This window comes from Sus scrofa, chromosome 1, assembly GCF_000003025.6.
Source record: "Sus scrofa isolate TJ Tabasco breed Duroc chromosome 1, Sscrofa11.1, whole genome shotgun sequence".
In the NCBI taxonomy this organism is placed as follows: domain Eukaryota; kingdom Metazoa; phylum Chordata; class Mammalia; order Artiodactyla; family Suidae; genus Sus; species Sus scrofa.
The window spans coordinates 94554227-94579112 of NC_010443.5; the positions used below are offsets into that span (position 1 = coordinate 94554227).

Genomic DNA, 24886 nt, shown 5'->3' on the forward strand with positions numbered 1-24886 from the left:
TAATGTCATGGCTGACGGATGAAGAAATGGGATTTTGTGAAATGCAACGGGATATAGCCATCAGCCACTGCTGGAAGGAAGCCTTGTTTGCCTGGACCCCTTCAAAAGCAAGCCTCAGTCCTCTTTCCCCCTTCGCCGCAGCCTTCCGAGCGCAGGGTTTAAAGCACCACTTCCCCCCATTACTACGGATCCTTTGTTGTGCTTCCCTTTTGTCCACCCTGCCCTTTGATTGCCAAGCTCTCCCAGCAGGGCTAACTGCAGCTGAAATGGGAGAGACAATGGGCTCAGGCAGCGTCCAGATGGAGGCACTGGGAACCAGAGCTGCTTAACTGCTTACTTTCAGCTGGGCTGCCCTGAGTGTAAGTGAGCAGGCCCCACCTTTCAATTGCTGGAGTGAAATCCACCCTCCTGACTGGCACACAGGCTTCCCCAAAGGCAGAGTTAATTGGAAATTGAAACAATTAATAGGAGATGGGAGAGAACTAACAGTAAAATTGCATTGAAGGGAAGTTACCTTGAAAGCACGCCTTTAGGCCTTAAGTATTTGGGAAGGCTCTTTTGTTCAACTTCTAATGAATCAGAGGGCTCCAATTTCATTAGGAGCCATTATAAAATGAAGGATCGGTGGTTTATTGTCTTTTGTATGCAGCCATATACTTTGTCATGGTAATAGGCATCTCAAATATTATTTTGTTCATTCAACAAAAATTTATTGAGAACTTTCTGGGTGGTTTGCTTTGTAGTAGATACTGGAGATAAAAGGATAAATGAGAGTGTCTCTGACCTCAAAGTACTTACAGTCTAGGAGAGGGAGACAGAAAAGTATACAAATAAACGGCACATCGCATTATAAGGATTGTGATAGATGTCTTCATGAGGACAATGGTGTATGCAGAAGGAATGGCATAAGAAATTAGGCTGAAAGGGGTAACTGTTTCAGACAATATATTGCAATATACAGGTCATTAATCTCACTAATGGCAAAATGAAATACCCATAGTAAAATGTATGTTCCTTCATGTATTCAATAAATGTTTATTGAGTACTTGCTATTTGTCAGGCTCTTGGCTTAGTAGCTCTGTGATGGTGTATAAAGGGTGGAAAGAGAGACAGGCATTAATTCAATTAGTATAAAAATCAGATGTAAATTTAAAACTATGATAAGCACAACAAAGATGAGAAACATGGTTTCATGAAAGCTTATAACAGGAGTATTTCTGTAAGATAGGGGGCATCCCTAGAATTAAACTGAGATTTCGAACATGAAGAAAGAGTTCATTAAGGACTCTACTAGGTGCCAAAAATAAGATGGAACAATAGGGAAAAACCGACAAGAATCAGGGGTCAAGATTCCAGCTGCACCAGGAAGCCCCTCTGTGGACTTCAGTGTCCAGATCTGGAAACGTGTAGAAGGGTTGATGACAGGGGTAGAGGGTGGCTACGAGTCCTGTTTTTCCAGCTCCCAAATAAAAACTTGAACTTCTCGTCCCACTGTAATTTCTAATCAGTGCCAATGGTAACCCTCAAGAATGTTCTAGCGTGAGCAGTCAATTATTTGTCACCTAAAGGAGTGGGAAATTTTGTCTCCAAGCCCTCTTCTAGACCTGTTATCCTGTGAGTATACATATAGTGCCAACTAAAATCCAAAGCGTAAATGACAAACTAACAAAGCCCTGGCTGATAAAAAAAGTAAGTAGAATTTACTACTTTATGCCATGAATGAGATTTCTTTGTTGTTGCCAAAAATGAGCTGGCAGCCTATGGCCACGGCAGTAATACCTAGCAGACAAAGTCAGTGTCGGGAATCGTTCTCTAGGTGTTGATGATGACAGCATCTCTACTATAAACGTCAAGATGAAATAAAAATTAAATACTTTTTTTCTCTTAATTTTCTCCTGGGCACTTACAGGCTTTGCTTGGGGAGACTCTCTCATGATACTTGAAAAATATGGTTTAATATTAGAAATATAAACAGGATTTCACAAAATCAGGGAGGCAGAAAATAACCCTAGGGATTCCAGGAACTAGTGTGAATGAAACTTTCGTTGCTTTGTTATATTGAATTTTACCCATAATTCTTTCTGCCAGTTATGTTTTGACTCTTAACATGATCTGTAAGAACTGCCTTCTAATAAAGCTTAAATCCTATAGCATCAATGGCAAAAAGACAGAGATATAGATAGATTAGATAGATGATAGATGATAGATATAGCTAGTTAGCTTGACACATACATACATACATATATACATACATACATCAACAGATACATATTATAGGTTAAAACCTTCTAAATTGACTATGCTAGTCATCGTATATTTCTCACTGGGGATATTTTCAAAGCTTTCTTAATTTACTAATATTTTCCCTTCTTTAACAAAGGGTAATGCATCCTCTATGTATAAAACAGGACTTAAAATAGGCTTTGAAGAATGCTTCTTTGTACTGGTAGTGTGGTTTAAAATCTATCTGGAACATTGTGAACATGTCTATATTAAAAACAGTTTTAATATCTCAAAATTATGTGTTCACTCTTTATTCCCTTTGTGAGTTTATGGATGTTGGTTATAGCACAGGTTCTGCCTCTTCTGGCTAAAGAGTCAGTTTGAGGAAGGTGCCAAAGTCTGAAGGCATTCATGTAGAACTGATGTAGGGAAAAACACAACAGATAGGTAACTTTCCTTCTTTTCATTTCTTCTCCATGCCCTTGACTGGCCCACTCTCCCCATGCAGTCTTCACACACGCCTCCCTTAATTCTCCAACTTGTGCTGTTTCTCGCTGTTGTAGTGGTTCCTCATGAACTGCTTGTTTGAGTGCAGAGGTGTTGAACTCCAGGATAACCTCCAAACAGAAATGAACTGCAATAGGCAGAAGCAAGGGAAAGATGTGTATTTGAGAAGCCAGGGCTCAAATAAGTGGCTGCTTAAGTTGGGGAAAAACACAGGGAGTTGGGAAGTTCGGCTTCTCTCCTGGACTCTGCCACCATGGGTGGGACTCTCCATGGTTGAAATTTTAACTTCTTCTTTTGGAAAATAGAAGCATTGGGCTGAGTGACTTTTAGGGCCCTCCCTGTCTCCAAACAGTTCTTATTTTGAGATTACATTCAACCAAGATAGGTTAGAGTTTCCGTTATTGGAGCAGGTCAGGGAGATAGACAGTGATTAAAGCATCCTTATTAAGGTTCAAAATCAACACATGTATTTTTACTAAAGCAGTTGAAAAAACCTCCACATGGAGTTCCCGTCATGGTGCAGCGGAAACAAATCCAACTAGGAACCATGAGGTTGTGGGTCCGATTCCTGGCCTTGCTCAGTGGGTTAAGGATTCAGCGTTACCATGAGCTGTGGTTGCAGACACAACTCCGATCATGGCTGTGGCATAGGCCGGCAGCTGTAGCTCTGATCTGCCCCCTAGCCTGGGGACCTCCATATGCGGGTGTGGCCCTGAAAAGCCAATAAATAAATAAATAAATAAATAAATAAATAAATAAATAAATAAACAATCTCCACAAAGCATTCTGGAATTTAAGATGGTTGTTTCTAACCTTTAAATATTTAGACCTTTTGACATTAAATTTTAAATAGTTCCAACATGCTCATTTTCATCTCTCTTTCTCTCCTTCTCTACTCCACCCACCCTTAGGCTTATGAGCGGCCACAGAAACACTCAGCAATCCATTATGACCCAGGCCTCCCACAGGACTTCACCGGTGACACCTTAAAACCAAAGCACCAGCAAAAAAGCAGCAGCCAGAACCACATGGACTGGTCCACCAACTCTGACAATGGACCTGCCACTCAGAATTGCTTCATCAGTCCAGAGTCTGGCAGAGAAACTGCAAGCACCAGCAAGATCCCAGCTCTTGAGCCCATGGCTTCCTTTGCAAAGGCCCAGGGTAAGAAAGGCAGTGCAGGGAGCACATGGAGTCAGCTGTCCAACAGTAGCAAAGATCTGCTCTTGGGAGGTATGGTTCCGTCTCCAGGCAACCACAGCTCACCAGCCCCACCCAGCAGCTCTGCTGAGTCCAGTGGGCTTCAACCCTTGGTAGATCAAGATGGAGTAGGTGCCAAGGAGCCCTCAGAACCCCCTACTCTAGGCAGCAAGAAAAAGTCCAGTAAAAAAGATGTGCTAAGTCAAACTATACCAAACTCAGACCTAGACTGGGTCAAGAATGCTCAGAAAGCATTTGACAATGTGGAAGGGAAAAGGGAAGTCTATTCGACAGATAATGCCCAAGAAGCATCACCAGCCAGGCAGAATGTGAGTTCCGTCAGTAATCCTGACAGTGACTCAAGCCATGTCCGGATTACTATCCCTATCAAGGCACCCTGTCTAGATCCAAGCAGCCATAAGAGGAAAAAGAGGCAGTCCATCAAAGCTGTGGTGGAAAAGATCATGCCTGAGAAAACCCTGGGTTCTGGCATCACTATGAGCAGCGAAGTAGTTAGTAGGATACTTTCCAACCCTGACGGTAATAAAAAAGATCCCCGTGTTCCTAAGTTGGGTAAAATGATAGAGAACGAGTCCCCCTCAGCTGGCCTTGAAACCAGTGGAAACGCTGAGAAAGTCGTCCCGGGAGGTGTACCTAAGCCGCGGAAGCCACCCATGGTCATGACGCCTCCAACATGCACAGATCACCCTCCGAGAAAGCTGCCGGAAATCCAGCACCCCAAATTTGCTGCAAAACGGAGGTGGACGTGCAGCAAGCCCAGACCCACCAACCTGCTCCGGGAGGCGGTCATGGCCCCCTCTGATAAACTGATGGTGGAGCCACCATCTGCATATCCCATCACCCCCTCCAGCCCACTGTACACCAACACAGATAGTCTCACTGTCATCACGCCAGTCAAGAAGAAGCGGGGACGACCAAAGAAGCAGCCTTTGCTCACTGTTGAGACGATTCACGAGGGAACTTCTACCAGTCCAGTCAGTCCCATCAGCCGGGAGTTCCCCGGCACCAAGAAAAGAAAGAGACGACGTAGTTTAGCTAAGTTGGCCCAACTCGTGCCAGGAGAGGACAAACCCATGAGTGAGATGAAATTTCACAAAAAAGTTGGGAAGCTTGGGGTGTTGGATAAGAAGACCATCAAAACTATCAATAAGATGAAAACACTCAAGAGGAAAAATATCTTGAACCAGATCTTGTCCTGCTCCAGTAGCATGGCCTTGAAGGCCAAAGCTCCCCCGGAGACCAGCCCCAGGGCAGCGGGGATTGAGAGCAAACTGGGCAAGCAGATTAATGTCAGCAAGAGGGGCACCATCTACATCGGCAAGAAGAGGGGCAGGAAGCCAAGGGCAGAGCTGCCACCCCCATCCGAAGAACCCAAAACAGCCATCAAGCACTCGAGGCCTGTTTCTAGCCAGCCGGATGTTCCCGCCGTGCCTTCCAACTTTCAGTCACTTGTGGCGTCTTCACCAGCAGCTATGCACCCACTTTCAACACAGTTAGGTGGGTCCAATGGCAACCTGAGCCCCGCCAGCACTGAAACCAGTTTTTCAGAGTTGAAAACTATGCCAAATCTCCAGCCCATCAGTGCTCTTCCAACCAAAACCCAAAAGGGAATCCACAGTGGGGCCTGGAAGCTGTCTCCACCCAGGCTGATGGCCAACTCCCCTTCACACCTTTGCGAGATCGGGTCACTCAAGGAAATAACGCTGTCCCCTGTGAGCGAGTCCCACAGTGAGGAGACGATCCCAAGTGACAGTGGCATTGGGACAGACAACAACAGCACGTCTGACCAAGCGGAAAAGAGTTCCGAATCCCGACGGAGGTACTCTTTCGATTTCTGCTCCCTGGACAACCCGGAGGCCATCCCATCTGACACCAGCACAAAGAACCGGCATGGCCACCGGCAGAAGCATCTCATCGTGGACAACTTTCTGGCCCACGAAAGCCTCAAGAAGCCAAAGCACAAGAGGAAACGGAAAAGCCTGCAAAACCGTGATGATCTCCAGTTTCTGGCAGACCTGGAAGAGCTCATCACCAAGTTCCAGGTGTTCAGGATCTCCCACCGGAGTTATACCTTTTACCACGAGAATCCGTATCCCAGCATTTTTCGGATTAATTTTGATCACTATTACCCGGTGCCATATATCCAGTATGACCCGTTGCTCTATCTTCGGAGGACTTCAGACTTGAAGTCAAAGAAGAAGCGTGGTAGGCCTGCAAAAACCAATGACACCATGACAAAGGTGCCTTTTTTACAAGGGTTCAGCTACCCTATTCCCAGCGGAAGTTACTATGCACCCTATGGAATGCCTTACACATCAATGCCTATGATGAACCTTGGTTATTACAGTCAGTACCCAGCTCCTTTGTACTTGTCACACACGCTCGGGGCAGCCTCCCCGTTCATGAGGCCAACAGTGCCACCACCTCAGTTCCACACGAGCTCCCACGTGAAGATGTCTGGTACAGCTAAGCATAAAGCGAAGCACGGAGTCCACCTGCAAGGACCCGTGGGCATGGGCCTCGGGGACATGCAGCCATCCCTGAATGCTCCCAAGGTGGGCAGCGCCGGTCTGTCCAGTGGTCGGCTCCACAAAAGGAAACACAAACACAAGCATAAGCACAAGGAGGACCGGCTCCTGGGCACCCACGACAACCTGAGTGGTCTGTTTGCGGGCAAGGCCACAGGCTTCTCCAGCCACATCCTGAGCGAGCGGCTAAGCAGCGCAGACAAAGAGCTCTCACTTGTGAGTGAGAAAAGCAAGCATAAGGAGAAGCAGAAGCACCAGCATGGTGAAACCGGCCACAAATCTTCCAAGAACAGCTTTGAGGTGGACACCCTGTCCACACTGTCCCTTTCAGATGCCCAGCATTGGACGCAGGCCAAGGACAAAGGTGACTTGAGCAGTGAGCCTGCAGACTCGTGCACCAAAAGGTACTCCAGCAGTGGCGGGGACGGCAGCAGCACGAGACCGGAGACCCTGGATGTGTTCGGTGAGATGAACCCTCCGAATGACAAGTGGGACAGTGATGTGAGTGGGAGCAAAAGGAGGAGCTATGAAGGCTTCGGGACGTACAGGGAGAAGGACATCCAAGCCTTCAAGGTGAACCGCAAGGAGAGAAGTTCCTATGAGTCCTCCCTATCTCCAGGTAAGATCAGGTTTTCTTCAGACTCGGACTGTCTTCATATTGGTTGCTGGACCCTGCCCTTCCACTGTCCGCCCTCTTTGGCACGTTGCAATCACTAGATTACAGAGAGGAAGGAGCTGAATGAAAATAGGTATCCTTGCACATTCAGGTCTGCCGCACAGTTTATACATTGTTTACTGTCTTGGAGCCATTGCCTGAGAACCATGGGCCCAGAGCTAGCCACGATAGCTGCCTAGACTACAGCCATACCCACTAGCTTTGTGCTTTTAATTAAGGACCATATTCTGAGGTCCTCATCTGATCTGTTGATGCAGTTTTCTAGTTGGATAAAGCCTCCAAAACTCTCTAGGAATACCAAAAAGATCCCAAGAACAGCAAAGCTGGATGGGAATGACTATCTAGTTTATTTGACATGCTCGTTTTAGAAGTCACATGTCATAGGTTGAAATGTCAGCGGCAGTGGTTTTGGAAGCTGCTTACTAGAGGATCCTGAAGTCTACTTGCTAAGGAAGCCGCAACTCCAGGCCATTTCCCTGCAACAGGATGGGGGAGGAGGCTGGCTGAAAAGCACCATGAACCTCCTGCCTCGACAGGATCTTACCGCTGTGTCTCTTGGCATATCCACTGGGTATGGGATTTGCCCACTAATCTCTAAACTGAGGTACTGATTGCTGCCAGGAAGAGTTCATCCCTTGTAACATTGCTAACCTGCCCACCCACATAAACCCACCTTGCCACGGAAGTCTTATACTTCTGCCTAAGTATCCCTTTGTCCCCATCAACACATCCCACAGATGATAAGACTCTTGTAGAACAGATTAGTTATTTACTAGGAAAAGAGTAGAAACTCCTTTCTTAGGAGTTGCAGGAACTAAAAGGATTCCTCATGCTCTCCCTGCTTCCAGATAGTACAAGCCCTCTGACCAAAGCATGGTTTCAAGCACTAATCATCCATGAATTACTGTTTCACCTCCGTTTCTGACATATACCCCTTGCTTGTCCTCTCCCTTCGTGGGGAGTCCCTAATTAGTGAAGGTGAAGGCAGTCTAGCTATGAGGATTTAGAGACATTTTCTAGGCCAGCAGATTTCAGAAAGAACTATGATTATGAGTTACAAGCCACTTGAAGGTTGCCCCAAATCACTGCTAGCTTGTGAGTAGCTGTCGCAGTGGATGTTCTCCTTGGTTAATGAAGAGTCCAATTAGCAGTCATGTCTCCTGCACTTGCTCAAGGTGATGAATGGCCCACACTTCACGTTTGCCCAAAGTGAATGTGCTCTTCTGGGTTTCCCCGCTTCTGATCATCAGCTTTTTGTTGAAGGTGCTTGTTCTTTTGTGCCAAACCCAAATTAAGTCCACCCAGACAGGAGCTGCTAAAAGATTAAACTCACGTGAGAAGTACTGTGGCTTTCTCTTTCAGTGTGGTGGAATTGATCTATAGAACCAGAACTTGTCGTGGCATTCTTATTTTTTAAATTTTCTTGGCATCCTTTAGCTAGAAAACAATGATGTTGTGTTACTTCTGAGAACCTACAAGCAAGAATCCTAATTTAACAGACCTAAGAAACAAGGTCTCAGAGGCTAAAACCAGCCAGGATTGCTCGTCAGGGCTCTCAGCGGTCTTACTGGGACTTCTGTGTGTTTGGACTGTATTACGGTGGGATTCTGGTTGATGAGAATGAGCCATCAAGGAGCTCATCTCCAGGCACTGTGTGTCTCTGAAGACACCCACACTCTAGCCATACAAAACTTCTTGTGTTTGCATTCACATGGTGGTTGTTACCGCTTTTAAAATTCTCCCTCCTGTTCCCCAACATATGTGTTTTTTTCAGCCAGCCATGTGAGATGGAAAGTAGTAGGGATCATGACCACGTCATGAAAGAAAGCTGAGTTCTGCTTAAGAATTGGGTACTGGGGAGTTCCCGTCATGGCTCAGTGGTAGCAAATCTGACTAGTATCCACAAGGACACGGGTTCGATCCCTGGCCTCGCTCAGTAGGTTAAGCACCCGGCATTGCTGTGAGCTGTGGTGTAGGCCAACAGCTGCAGCTTCAATTCAGCCCCCAGCCTGGGAACTTCCATATGCCATGGGTGCAGCCCTGCAAAGACCAAATATATGCCTGGGAACTTCCATATGCCATGGGTGCAGCCCTGCAAAGACCAAATATGTATATATATATATACATACACACACACACCACACACACACACACACACACACATACACATACACACATACATACATACATATAAAGAATTAGGTACCGGACCCAATTATGTTAGGAATTCTGTGTGACCTCAGGCGTGGCATCCCACCTCTTGGGTAACTGTCTGCCAATCTGTAATTCAGGGGGTTGGGCCAGACCTCTTTTGTATGGTATGTTTCCATAAAGCCATTTTACATGTATTTCTTCTTTTCGTATTTTTATTGAAATATAGTTGACATACAATGTTGTATTACTTTCTGCCTAATAGCAAAGTGATTCAGTTATACATATACATACACTCGTTTTTTTCTTTTTACATTATTTCCATTACAGTTTATTGTAGGACAGTGAATGTAGTTCTCTGTGCTATATAGTACGACCTTGTTTATCCTTTCCATGTATAATGGCTCACATCTGCTAACCCCAACCTCCCACCCCATCCCTCCCCCAGCCGCTTCCCCCTTGGCAACCACAAGTCTGTTCTCTATGGCTGTGAGTCTGTTTCTGTTTTATAGATAGGTTCATTTGTATTATATTAGATTCCACATATAAGTGATATCATATGGTATTTGTCTTTCTCATACTTCACTTAGTATGAGAGTCTCTAGTTGCATCTGTATTGCTGCAAACAGTATTATTTCATTCTTTTTTATGGCTGAGCAGTATTCCATTATGCATGTGTACCACATCTTCTTTATCCATTCCTCTGTTGATGGACATCTAGACTGTTTCAGTGTCTTGGCTTTTGTGACTAGTACTGCTATGAACATAGGGGTGCATGTATCTTTTTGAATTATAGTTTTGTCTGGATATATGTCCAGAACATTTCACATATATTTCTTTTTTTATAATTTATTTTTATTAAAATATAGTTGATTTACAAGGTTGCGCTAATTTCTGCTATATAGCAAAGTGAACCAGTCATATATGTATATATATTCCTTTAGTTCTCTGTGCTATGTAGTAGGAATATATAGATAGATATATGTAGATATAGATATTCCCTTTCTTATATTATCTTCTTTCATGGTCTGTCCTAGAGATTGTGCTATATAGTTCCCTGTACTATAAAGTATGGCTTCATTACTTATCCATTCTAAATCACATATATTTCTTATAACACTTTTTCTGCAATCTTAGAAGAGAACTATTTGCATTCCTATTTTATGGATCAGGACACTGAGTCTCAGACATCAAGTGACCTGTCTCTGTTCAGAAAACTGTCACTTTTCATTCTAAGCCAAAGGCTTTGCCCACTGCATTGCAACTCTACCACATGTCACCCAGCTAGTTAAGGCCAAGACTAGAGCGCAGATCCTGGTCCCCAGCCTCGTGCCCCAACATTCCTCCACCACCCTTCCTCTCAGAACCCACTCTACTCTCTAATTGCATGCCTTCCCCTAGGGCATCTGCACAGTGATTATGTGATGAGTACAAAAGGGAGTAATTAAGACAAAAAGGCATCCCTGTATTCAGTTCCTAACCAATGAAGGAGGATTTCTTATGGCCTAAACTTTTCTAAATATCAGTCTGGAAATGAATATGTTGACAAGGTTTCCACTTCTGTCCTTACTGAAATCCAGTTCTCTAAGTTATTTATGCCACTGCTTTGTGCTGATTTCTGTGTTGTATGAGGGTTTTTTATGAATACTTTTTTTACAATAGCTTTTTTAAAATATTTATTGGAGTATCGTTGACTTACAATGTTGTATTAGTTTCAGGTATACCGCAAAGTGAATCTGATATATATTTTTTTCCCATATTGGTTGCGACAGAATATTGAGTAGGTTTCCCTGTGCTATGCAGTTAGGTCCTTGTTAGTAATCTATTTTATGTATAGTTGTGAACATTTTTTTTTTCCCACTGTACAGCAAGGGGGTCAGGTTATCCTTACATGTATACATTGCAATTACAGATTTTCCCCCACTCTTTCTTCTGTTGCAACATGAGTATCTAGACATAGTTCTCAATGCTATTCAGTAGGATCTCCTTGTAAATCTATTCTAGGTTGTGTCTGATAAGCCCAAGCTCCCGATCCCTCCCACTCCCTCCCCCTCCCATCAGGCATTTTAATGAATTGTAATTTCAGTGGCTTCTGTGTCTGTATGGAGTTATGCCCATTGTCCCTATGCGTCTTGTTGAATACCTTACTGGAACAGACCTGATTCCCTTCCTTCCTCTCCCTTCTAAAGCTTGGCCTCTCCTTACCTATAACCTAAAATTCCCCTCTATGCCTGAAACCCTAAGGCATCAGGAAAAATGTTCTTAGTAGCACTTGGAACTCAATATCAGAGTTTGCCAAGACTCCCTGAAAAGCATTTACCTTAATGTAATGTACTCCAAAGAGATAGGAGACAGATAGGATGAAGCTGAGGTTACTGGAGGTATTAAGGTATTTCAGAGACTTTATCTGAGTCAAGGTGTCTGTTTGGATGGTACTGACTAGAAATAAGCATCTGCACTTGCACAACTTCTTCTACCTCTTCCTTCTCCATTCTGGGCTCATTTCCATAGCATCGCAATGTCCAATTTCACATGAGCTAGCTAGTCTTCTCCAAAATAGATATGGCATAAATGTAGATGTCATTCTTTACCCTATTGAGGACCAGATTTAGGAGCAGAGTGAGGAAAGGACTTTGAATGGTTCCTGAGATCAGAGCTGTTGCAAGGCACCATATAAATTTAAGTCATTACCATTATGGAGAGAGGAATTAGAGACCCCATTTAGCAATAGCATCAGTTTCACACTCCATTTCCTCTTTCCTGCTTGGAAAGTCATTGGTTCTCCATTCCCCCTGCCCCAGCAGATGGATACATTGTCTTGTAGCCCCCTTACAACACATATAGAGCTAAGAAGTTACACAGACTCTTTATCTTTTTTTCTGTATTTTATTCCTTCTGTCTACTGCTTCTTTGATTTGGGAAAGCAGTGGTTCTTCTGACCTATTTTCTAAATGTATACCATCTGGTGAATCTTCATTTGTAAAAATGCTTGCCTGGGGCCAAATAATGGATACATACTGGGAAGGTGCAATCCACAGACTCTCAGAGTTGAGAGAAGCCTTATCCTTATTTGTGTCTCGCTCCCACCAGGCTCCACTGTCTCATGCACTCTGACATGCAGCAGATTACCAGAAGAGCAGACCTGTCCAAGACTGGCAATACGTAGTCAGAACGATGCTGTGTGCTCTCAGAGCCCTATTCTTGTGAGGCGAGGGAAGAGGTCTCTAGTGTGAGTGATATTCTTTCTGTTCCAACCTCTTGGAAACAGTCTAGGCATACTTTAACCTAAAACTATGCCAGACATCTTGACCACTGCTATCCAGGCTCCCAACAGATGGAGAAACAGTGAGAAGAGAAGTTTATACCTGCTAACTTACTAAAGTCCAGGGCCATTATTAGTTAAAACTGCCATCCTGAGTCCCCAGTGTCAAGTACTTCCCTCATGATGAATGGATGCTGAGAATTCATCCTTATTAGCTCACCTCTCAGATATCAGAATCCTGCCATGTAGGGAACTGGAGTCCCTTGAGCCTGGCTGACGCCATCTCTCCTTGGGGCTTCCATCTTGCCCTTTGCCAGCTCCTCCTATCGGCACTGTGGGCATTTTGGGAGGCAGTCTCGGTTGTCACTCACAGGCAGGAAATGGATGGCCAAGCCAAAAGCAGTACAAAAGCTCTTCCAAGCAGTCATCCAGATGAGGAAATTAACCTCATGGATGAAATGTCATGAAAACCTTACAAAAGAAACGTGTGTGAGGAAAGTTTTCTAAAACTGGAAGAGAAGGAAGAAGACTCAAGGAAGAGAAGGTTAAAACCAGGAAAGAAGAAAGAGTAAAAATGGAAATCTGATGAAGTGTGGTCTGTTTAACCTTAATCCAAGTTGAATTCTAGGTCATCCTGTGGGAGGAAGTAAAAGATTAATTAGCTAATGGCTGCAGTGTGGTTTAGCAGGATTATGAGTACCTGTTCCAATCTCATCTCTTTCACTAACCAGCTGAAAGACTTCTTTATCTTTTTGACTCCCAGTTTTCCCAAGGGAGACCAGGACAATAAAAATCCTGACAAGACCTGACAGTCTGAATTTCTAAAAATCTCAACTTTATACAAACTCACACACCCCTAGATTGGACAGTTAGGAAGAAAATGCCCACAAGTTGGCTAATTAATTAGCTATTCAGTGAAGGTTCTAAACAGATTCCTCTGGTCCATGTCTTAATCTATGTGATGCTCCATTGATCTTTAGCTCAAGTGCCTTAGCTGTTTGATCTTACCTTTCCAAAAGATAGAACCTCATAGGTTGCACCAGCAAATTAGCTTCTTCCTAGTACAGGCTGAAAGCACAGTCACCATCTTAAATAAGTTAGAGCACTAACGTGACAGATTGCATGGAAGCAGAGAGAGCAAACATGTATTTATACTCACACTCAAAGGTGAAAGGATCTTAATAATGTAGCCTAAACATCTCATTTTGCGGATCAGCACACTGAGGCTTAGGAAGGTCAAATGACTTATCCAGTGATGCATATCCAATTGGCAGGAGAGCTCAGACTTGAAAGTTCAACATCAGGCAGAAGGAAAGGGAGCAAGAAGGAGAGAATAAAAGAGAAAAGAAAAAAAAAAAAAAAGGTGAGTTGTGGAAGAGACGTTAAGCTATATGTTTTCTTTTGCTGTGAGCTGTTGTAAAAGGTAAGCATTTCTTTGACAATAATTTGGTTTCCAGGCCATCTCTGGGGACTCGTTTTTGGGACTAGAAACAGTCTTTGTGGGCTCTGATGGAAGTCTTTTTTTTTTTTTCCTTTTCTGTCTTAACAATTACACATACTTATTTTATCGAGCCTCCCACGATTCCTCCTAAGGTTTCCTTTTGGAAACTAGGAATTAATCAAATTAAATGTTATGACCCATAACTTTCTGGCAATGGAAAAAAAAAATGACAGACTCACAGCATCTCTTTTGGTATGTTGAACCAGAAATCAAGCAATCTACCTTTGGAGCATGAAGTCTCCAGGCCATTTGTCTTCCCACAGTTGGCAAACGTTCCTCCGTCCTGTTGGAAGTTTTATATATATACCTCTGTGGCTTTGAGAATTGTTATGAAGATTCAGGTGTGGGTGTAGAGAAGTCACAGTTTTGACAGATTTGGCTTTGATACAACTGGAGCCTTTCTTGGCCACAGAAAGCAGTAAAGCATGCCTTCCAAAGGCTGGCCTGACACTGGGCGGAGATAAGGATGGCACCTTTGGAAGGACCCTCCAGAGAACCATCTCTAGTCTGTGTAAATGAACAAGTGATATGCCTGAATATTTGTTAGGATTGTGGCCTAGGCTTGTGCCATATAGCTCTTAACGCAAATTGGCTGGATTCAAGGGGAAGTGATAAAAATAAGAGAAAAAAGTAATTATTTATTTAGTGTCTGGTATATACATGGCTTGGTGCAGTCCTGTGAGAGTAATTTAAGGATGAGCAACTCCATGCTTTTGCCCTCAGAGAGGTTAAAATCCAGAAGGTCCTCCTGTGGATTTCCTCCCCCTGTAATCTAGGGGAGGAAAACAAATGCAACTCATATTACAAGGCAGGGTCTAAGGGCCATCACAAAGTCACAGAGAAGGCGCTGGGGCTGTCCAAAGGAGAGTGCGCCTCCTCCCTGTTTTCACTGGGGTTGGAGAGGTAGGATCATGAAATGCTTTTGTATACTAGTTACTATTCAAGATGGGTGTTAAAGGATGGAAGAGTCTTTCGGAGAATGGAGATGGGAGGTGGTGATAGGAAGGAGTGGGGACAGGCACAGAGTAGAAAGAATGCCTTGTAAACAAGGGTATTTAGGTAGAAATAGCCAAGAAACTGTTTGGGAAATGGTGTTTACTCTAGTTTTATTAAGGTAAGGATCTGAAGTTTGGGAAGCACAGTAGATAAGGTTGGAAAAGAATGCTGTACTCATGAGGGTTTTTCCCCACACTTCAGAGCTTGTGCTTGATGAAGAAGCCATTTCACTATTCAGGCAAAATCATGAAAAGGCCAAATTATAATTTGTGATTTTTCCCAACAGCTCACTCCCCCTAATCTGGATTGGGTAAACTTACCCCATCTTTGCATTCTTCATATGATATTGTAATTATCCTTTTCTTGTTTGAACTGTGCCCACCACCCTACCCTTCCTGCCCCACCCCACCTTCTAGATTGTAAGCATCACAAAGGTATCATTATTCACTCAGGTGTTCGAGCAAACAAATAATAATGAGTCATTCCCTGATGCGTCTCTTTCCCTCTTTAGCTAAAGTCAGAGGTGTCTCTGATACATTAGCCTCAGGCGACTGGAAGAGTGGGTGCACGTGAACAGAATTACAGAAATCAGAGAGGGAATCTGGTTGGAGTGTGAAGGGCTGAGCTGTTAAGGCAGGCATTGCGACTCTGTACTGAGCTAGATAGAGATTTACCAAAGGGGAGAGTTGTAGGGAATGAAGAAAAACAGGTGGAAGTGGCAGGGGCCCGGGGCGGAGGAGTGCTGAGGTGAAGAAGGGGGGTCCTTCTTCACCTTAAAGAAGAGGCATAATAAGAGGGTCAGGAGATGCAGAGAAGGAATGACCGAAATGTTGGTGGAGAACCAAGGGCTCAGGGCAGAATAATTTTTAGAAGAATGGGGTGGCCACTAGGGCCAGAAGTAGCCAAGTTCATGGAAGATGAGGATGGATGAAAATATGTATGTACATTCTGGTGGCTCTGAAGACAACAGAAAAGTTAACAACTGTGTATTTAGTGCTTTGTGTGGTGGGCTAGGTGCCAAAACCAGATAGCAAGGAGTTAATGAATAAGCGGGTGATGAGAAAATGGGGGCTGCAGGTGCAGAAAGCGAAACTTTGTTGTGGTTCAAGCAGTGCTCCAGCTTCTAAGAAGACTGTTTCTGTAGTCAGCCCTTGATAGGAAATGACACACTCATCCTTAGCAGGTCCTAAGACTAAAGTACCCCAATTCAGGGGGCATAAAAACAATGCCAGAACCCTTTATACCATGTCATTCTGCCTTCCCTTGAAAGCTACATATTGAAAAAGTCAAGGTTATAATATTTAAAAGAGGTCAGAGATTCCAGGCAAGGCTCCACTTTTCCTGCCCCACAGACACGCAGGTCATGGTGATGGCTTTCTGAAAGCTTCTAAAAATTCCTTTTTTTTTTTAGGGCCGCACCCACAGCATATGGATCTTCCCAGGCTAGGGGTTAAATTGGAACTGTAGCTGCCAGCCACAGCAACTTTGGATCTGAGCCACGTTTGCAACCTACATCACAGCTCATGGCAAAGCTGGACTTTAACCCCACTGAGCAAGGCCAGGGAGCGACCATGCATCCTCATGGATACTAGTCAGATTCGTTTCGACTGCGCCATGATGGGAACTCCTAAAAACTCTTCTTTGTGGTACCAGGGATATTAGCTGAACTACTGTGAGTGTATGGAGGAACAGGTTATCAAAATTCTGGTAAATGGATCTTTTACTGAATGTTTACTAAGTGCAAAGTATTATAGACTAGAGATTAATTGTTCTCTTTGAGAGGTCTTTACTACTTTGTGAAGACCTTTGTGCTGGTTCATAAAGAACTCACATTCTTAAAAAATGATTGAGAGCTCTTTGTTACTTAACATATAACATAATGCCAAGATACAACAAGTAGACCAGAACAAAAGAAAAGCAAGGAAGAACTCCTGATCTCAAGTTCCTTACACTATACTGAAAAGAGATGAAATTAACATACATAAAGCATCCAGAGAATAAAGGTGGACCAAGTTAATCCATGCCAACTTAGTGGCCAACCACAGGAGCCATGGTGATCCAGGATCAGAGAGGATAACAGTGTTTGGTGAGAAACAAAATCGTGGACTTGCACCTTTGAGAATGGATGAAGAGTGAATGAGTGAGGCACCAAATGGGCAGAACTGTGGAGATAGGCATATGTGGGAGTACAGGAAGGCACCTAGCTAGATTGAAGTTAGCCATTGGGTGGGGATGGGCATTTAGGAGGCATAGTTGCCATGCAGAGGATGTGAAACTGCATCCTGAAAGGAGGAGGGACACAGTGCTATTAAAGGGCGCTGGGCATGAAGGGTGGTGAGCTTGGTGCTAGGTAGTGGGTGAAATGCTGAAGAAACAGGAAACATGCTTTCCTTCCTCAAAAACCTTGTAAAGCAATCAGGAGACGAGATTAAGTGAAGCAATTAAAATAATGAGAGTCTACCCACTAAGGCCTAGAAGCAGATATTCATTCTACAGGAAAAAGGACCCATACAATAACTTTCAGAATAATAAGCTGGTACACATTGCAAAAGCAAGTTGATATTAGTGTTTTCCCTATTGCAGAAGGATTCAAAACAAGTCAGATAGAAAGGAAGCATTAAGAGGGGAAAATTAACAGAGTAGAGCAAGCAAGTCCCAAGAGCTGCCTCTGCTGTGGTTTTTCTGTTCTTCACTGAAGGGCCTAGGGAGCTTTAGAAGGTGGGCAAGAGTGGATCAGGAGACAGCTCCCATGTTGATGGAGGCTCTAAGAACCCAGATAGATTAAAAAGCTTCCCCTGAGGCTACATCCCAGTCACCCCTTACATCTAAACAGGGCACTGTGGTTTTCAAAGCACATTTCCTTGACTTTCATTTGATCTTCAGACTCCACTGAGATTTACAGATAGGTGTTACTCTCCCACTTGACAGGCAAGGAGATCAAAATATAGAGAGTTAAAGTTTTTGTCCAAAGTCACTGAACCAGTTCTGCACAGAGAAGAATGCTAGGTTCCAGGTTTCCTGACCTCTTCCATCACCTCCTGGTTTCACACTATATTTCCTAAGTCTTTGACAAGGTCAGTGGCATGATGCAGCTTCTGAGTTATCCCTCAAGAACCATTGCCAGTGGGTTAAATATTGGAGCCCCAAATAAGGAACTAGCTAATTGTTGGAATTGCTAATAAACAATTTGAACTTTGCTACAATTACTTTTATATATATATATGTATATATAAAGTAGCAAAGCATATATATACATATATATGTGTATATATATATATGTATATGGGCATATATATATATATATATATATATAGAGAGAGAGAGAGAGAGAGAGAGAGAGCTCTTTGGAGTCAGGATTAGCCAAGCTCCAGGGTGTGAGGCCAGTTCAGTTCTTCACCTCATCTGGGGACCTGAGGGACCATGGACATCACAAAGGAGATTCAAAGGAAGAACAAGAATAGTCTTATTCACTAAACCACAAAACATTAAACTTACTATTGAAAACTTTTTTTAATTTTTTTTTACTTTTGTCTATTTAGGGGTGCATCTGAGGCATATGGAGGTTCCTAGGCTAGGGTTTGAATCGGGAGCTATAGCCGTCGGCCTATACCACAGCCATAGCAATATCAGATTCGAGCTGCAGCTCACAGCAATGCCAGATCCTTAACCCACTGATCGAGGCCAGGGATCGAACCTGCATCCTCATGAATGCTAGTCAGATTCATTTCTGCTGAGCCATGACAGGAACTTCAGACTTTGTTATTTTTTAAAGGAAATTTTAGGGAACCAGTAGGAAACATGCAAAAACTTGCATCTTAGACGTGACATAGGCTAAAAATAAAAAGAGAACAGAGCAAGCCCTTAAGGAAACCATTTGTTTGGGGTGTCATCTACAATGTTAGGTAAATTGTTAGGAGACTTGATGCCCTTTTGAACATCCACCAGGAACTGGGATTGAGTGAAAGAACTATCATTCTGAACCAGTTGCTGTGCCTTATATTCCATGAAAGACTAGTGAGCCAAAGAGGTTTCTCTTATTCTAAGACATACCCTTTGTGCTATTAGTTATATTTTTACTTTATTCTGATCATGCAGGTAATAAAGCATTAAGTCTGTAATGTGTAAGACATAGTACTGAGCAGTGTTAGATCTATGGGCCATCTTGGCATCCTTTAGTAGGAGTGCCATAGTCCTAAAATTCTGTCAGAATTTCTCCTGATTTAGTAAGGAACCCCTTTAGCACTAGATACTCTTTTTTTCTTTGAGGTCCCAACAACAACAATGAAAACAGATTCTCTACCCATTGCATAGAATAAATGATTATTTGGAAAAACACATTGTTTCTTTTATCATCTAAAATAATGCCTTTAGTGAAGAAAACTCAGGATATATAGAAAAATGCATATAAGAAAAAAGTAAAATCACCTACCATCCCACTAAATAAATAGCCATTGTGATCAGGTAAAGGCCCAGGTCCCCAGCTGATAGTAACTGCTCACCTTGCTTCCTTTGCTTTCTGCCCCTCCCCCACACAACCCACCTCCCCAGGGGCCTGCTCCCCTCCCCCACCATCCCTCCTCTTTCTCCTATCTCCCCATCACCACTCTGGTCCCTGATCTTTTCAATTTTCTCAAGTACTCCCCTGAACTGGCCGTCATAACCTTTCCTTCTGCATTCTGTGTCATTGCTCAAATGGGAATATATGTTAAAAATAAATTCAGCAGCAATTGGGCATGAAAACCATCCAGATTTCCAGACTGCCCTATTTAAGATCTCCACAAGAATTCAAGCGTCAGGACAGCAACCAGGAAGGGGACAAATTAGTCACAGCCGAAGATAGTTGCCAACAAATTTTCCCAGGAGTTGCCGGGCGTTGAGTGTTTCTTCCAAATCAGAATCTGACGGGGGTGGGGGTGGGGGAGGTTTTCCAAAGCCTGAGATCCACAGCTCCATCCTGCAATGGAAAATGCAACCAGCCAGCGTGTGCTATGAATACCACTCTCACTTCACACATTCTCTCACACATACACACACCACAAACACACAGAACAAGTCAAGTTATAACTGCTCTAATTGGTCAGCATTGCAGTCACTCATACCAAGGGCATTTAAAGAGAAAGAACCAGCTATTAGTTATAGGCTTATGACACAAAGGACCATCTGTACTTGCTTATTTTCCTTCCTGGAAATCTATGGATATTTCTAAGTGAGTTTGTAAAGCCAATATTTCCCATTTCAAACTATTGTTTTTTCCTTCCATTCTTCCTCAACCAGGAAGCCTGCATCAACATAGGCTCTGAGACAGGTATTTGCACAGGGCATCAGGCAAAGGAGAAGGCAAAATTTTCCAGAGTTCAAGTCTTCAGGGACAGTACAAATAAAATTTTATCAAATAAAATAGCTAAAACAACTTTTCTCATTGACTTTTCCTCCTTCCAGTTGACATAAATTACAATAGAAGAAGCTCTGTCCCAGTGGTCTGTCTTGGGAGAATCTTGTTTCTGGGTTTCTTCTCCTGAGACTGGCGAGGATGCTGTAATGGCTCCCTCAATTGATTTCCCTGATGCAGCCTGTCAGCTCCCCCCCGCATATGGAAGCCCTTCAGATCCCAGAAATACTTCATTCCCTTGGGCCGACCTTCCACCAGGTCAGAGTTGCACCTTCTCAGGCTACAGCAATGCTTGCAGTGCTTCTCTACTTCATTTTTCACTCGGGTGATCTTTTTGGCAATGGTCAGCCCCAGCAAAGCTCTTTTGTTTCCATCTCCCATGCCCCACCCCTTTAGGCTGTAACTAAAGAAATACATTAATTATGGAAATGGAAAAAGAACGCAGTAGCTTTCCATGAACCATCTATGGAGGCAGCCATAGGTAAATGAATAACTGATGCCAGATGTAGCCATTCCTACTGCATCAAATTCAAAATTCTTTATCTGGTTTAAAAGACCCTCCATTATCTACCCCCAGTCTCACCTTGTTTCCTGATCATTTTCAGCTTATTCCCTTGCTGGGAGTTCTGCTAAATCTTCTCCTTATCCTACAGAAAACACCGTAATTAGCCCTTAATCTGAATCTAAGTGAGTTTATAAAGCCAAAGTCACCACATTGCCTCCTTCACATAAAACATCCTCTCCTTTTCCATCTGGCTTCCAGATCTTACCTACTTATTTCCTTAACTATTCTGGCATCTCCTGCTTCTCTGATATAACTAATATCTTCACTTTCAGTTCAGGGCTTTTTCATATATGGCCTTGTATTATTTATCTTTATTAAGGTAAGACTGTCTGGACTCATTCAAATACAATTCAGGTTGTACAGGACACAACTCAGTAGCTTAAAAATAAATTCAGCAACTTCTAAGGCAGCATAGAGTATTTAAAAGCTTGGGAGTTAAAGTCTCTTGGATGTAGATTTGGATGCTAAATCCCCACTTACTAGTAGCCTGACCTTAGGCAACTGATCCTCTTTGATCCTCTTTTTCTTCATCTGAAAAATGAGGCTATTAATACCTACCTAGCAGAGTTTTATGAGAGCCAAAGAAAGGAGAATATACACGAAAGCATCCAGCACATAGCTTCCCACACGGTCATTAATAATGTTCATTTCCTTTCACTTCCACTTTGGATAATATATTCAAGCACAGAAAATACAACACAGCAGATTTCTATAGAAGTCTTCTTTAAACAGCAGGCTTTCTCTCCCAATTATGCTCTCACTGGGGTGAAGTTAAATCTCCTTCTGAACACATGTATGCACACAGAGGGGCGGACGTCCGCTGGACCACACTTGTATTTGATGACAAAGATAGGTGTCAGGATTAGACGGTTATGGTGGATAAGTAACAAAATACACATTTCACCCAAAGATAACTGCCAGTTCACTGTGTCGGCATCATCCACAGGACTTGGAAGTTCTCTTGAAAGAGGGAGGCAGTTTCAACCCTCTGGCGTTTGGTCTGCGCAGCCGGAATCTGTTAGCATTTGTCAGTGGCGCCTGTTTTGAAGACCAATTTATCTACTACCCCAGCCATAAAAATGCAGCGATAAGAGAAATAGTGGAATTTGTATTCATTTTCTATTGTTGCTGTAACAATCTGTCACAACTTTAGCAGCTTGAAACAACACAAGTTTATTATCCCACAGTTTCTGTAGGTCACAGGTCACAGAGGCTCAGCTGGGTCCTCTGCTTAGATCCTCAGGAGGCTGAAATCAAGGTGTGGGCAGGACTGCCTTCTTTACTACAAGTTCTGGACAAGGTTCTGCCTCCAGTCTCATTTAGGTTCCGTTCCCATTCAATTCCTTGTGCTTTTAACCGATGTACCTGCTGGCTATTAGGCAGGGGCTGATCTTTGTTCCTGAAGGTATTTGTGCCTTTGCATTCCTTGTGCTTTTCAAGTGGCTCCCTAGCAGCATAGGGTCCAGGCTGTCTACTTCCCCTTCTCCCTCATCTCTCTGAACCCCAGACACTACTCCCCCTAAGCTCCAGCATCTGGGACTTCCCGCTGACCCCTGAACACAGGTACCTCGTGCTTCCATATGCTCTGTCTTCCTTTCAAAACAACTGTCAGAGGGGGAGATACTAACATTTGCCTCACGACTAATTACCTGTGTTCTTCATAGATTTCTCCTGGTGATCTGGTAGATGAAGGTCTATCTTATGAATAATTTTGAAAATGCAGTAAAAAAAATGCAATTATCAAACCACAGATTGCTTAGCTGTATGGTAAAGAACTCAGAAGAGGGAAATTCATGTGCAGGCTGGAGTAGTGGTACCATATCTGGACCTTAAAGAGTAGGTTGGATTTACCTAAGTGGAGAAAGGAAAGGAAGAGCTTGGGGTTAATATGCATGTACAGACAGTGTTCTCTGAAAAGCTATAACATTTACTCATTACATATATATTTTAAAACTCTTGGGGGAGTTCCCATTGTGGCACAGCAGAAACGAATCCAACTAGGAACGATGAGGTTTCAGGTTCGATTCCTGGCCCTGCTCAGTGAGTGCGTAAAGGATCTGGCATTGCCGTGAGCTGTGGTGTAGGTTGCAGACATGGTTCAGATCCCACGTTGCTGTGGCTGTGTCATAGGCTGGTGGCTACAGCTCCGATTGGACCCTAGGCTGGGAACCTCCATATGCCATGGGTGTGGCCCCCCCAAAAAAAAACTCTTGGGAGTATAAAAAATGACAAAGAAAGATAGAGCTTCGGTATTCATCGAGTATATAGTCTACTAGTTGACACAGAAGAGAGAAAAAGCAAATGAAATAAGTAAAGAACAACAAAACATGATATAATTGGGGAGAAAAAAATGTGACTGGTGGTGGGGCATGTGTGGTCTGTTTGACTTAATTGGTTTTCTGTGAGGAGGACTAGCCAGGTGGCCTTGTCAAAGAGCTTTCTGTGAAGCGGTAGATTTTGATGGGGTGCTGCCAGTAAGAGGGGACCCCTAGGATTAAAGACGTAGTGTGGGGACTACTGGGTCCTCCACAGATTAGTACAGTCATGATATTACTTCCCTTGACCATTTAAGTAGTTCCAGGCCATCTTGCAATTCTGTGACATGTCCGAATGATTGAACAAACCATTTCTTCATAAGTAGGCAGCAGTGACTTTTCCTCTAATCCCTGCCTGAGCGATTAAGTTATAATGACTAGCTCTGAGCACACCCTGACAGCTAACCAGCAACCAAACCTCAGTCTGCAATTCAAGTGTAGCTGGCATGCTAGGAGGAGGTGGCTCGGAATATGTATTAAATCAAAATATTTCTCACTCTTCATTTCTTGTCACAGTTCAGAATCTGTGTTTTATCCCATGTGAAAAGGAAAATGACTCCCTTGTTTTGAATTTCTTGCTGACATTTCTCTTTGGTGGGGGTCGGAAGTGGGGGGTCACTCTGAATGCTCACTGGTCCTTATGCTGCAGCTCTGTGGCGTGTTCATAAAATACCAACCACCGCAATTCTGGTAATCACAAAAACATGTGCCTTCTCCTTATATCCACTAGCATTCTTTCTCTCATTAAAAAATAGAAAGTTCAGAAATTGAATTAGAAAGCTAAACTTGATATCTTTAAATTCTTTTGGTTTCTAGAAAAAAAAAAAAAAAGGCTATAGCGTTTTGATTTCCCTTCAGTTAAATATTACTCCTGAATGGGGAAAGTTGTATAAAAAGTCTGAAGAATTGAGACTCTGACATGAGGGGAGGGTTTGCATTTCCTCACTATTGAAGAAGAAGAAGAAGAAGAAACCCTCAGTTTTGTCTAATCTTTAGGAACGCAGTGCCCCGTCCAACCCACAAGCTGTTGGCAGCATCATAACGCAACACAAAATGTTCTTTTACGCTTTCTCCCTCCTCCCAAACCTTTCCTGTGAAGTTATAAATGTCAGCATTGAGAGAGTCTTTTATTCAAATAAAGTACCGACTTTAGGTTGGGTCCTTAGGTCTTGTTTCTGCTGGCTGCACGCTGGAGATGTGGTCCCAAGAAAAGCAGGCACGCTTGGCTGGCTGGGGCCTAGGTTTGACTTTATTTGTAAAAATGTCATCTGCCCCTCCTACACCAGCTACCTGCTTTGGGAAGCTGTGATCTAGTAGCCCTGTGCCCAGAGGAAATTTTACCCAAGCCCTCAAAACATCCTCTTGATTGTTGAGAAGCCGAAGTTACTACAAAGGTCACTCCACAAGACCTTGCACTCCCTCATCCTCTCTTCACACCTGACCTCCTGACTCTGTTCAGCACTCCCTTTGGGTGGCTTTGTTGCAGCAGCAGATCAGCTATGGCCCCAAGTGTTATAGCTATTCCTGGAGAAATCCCAAATAATGTCCACTC

General features: G+C 43.4%; 1 protein-coding gene across 6 annotated transcripts in view; it reads left to right on the top strand.

The window, feature by feature from the left end:
• The window catches only part of SETBP1 (SET binding protein 1), a 371229-nt gene that overhangs the window by 258895 nt on the left and 87448 nt on the right, over positions 1 to 24886 (top strand). For all 6 annotated transcript variants that reach the window (XM_013988555.2, XM_021092436.1, XM_021092441.1 and 3 more), the window contains one exon: positions 3642 to 7098. In XM_013988555.2, coding sequence (XP_013844009.2) covers positions 3642 to 7098 — 3457 coding nt within the window. The remainder of the gene's footprint in view (positions 1 to 3641; positions 7099 to 24886) is intronic.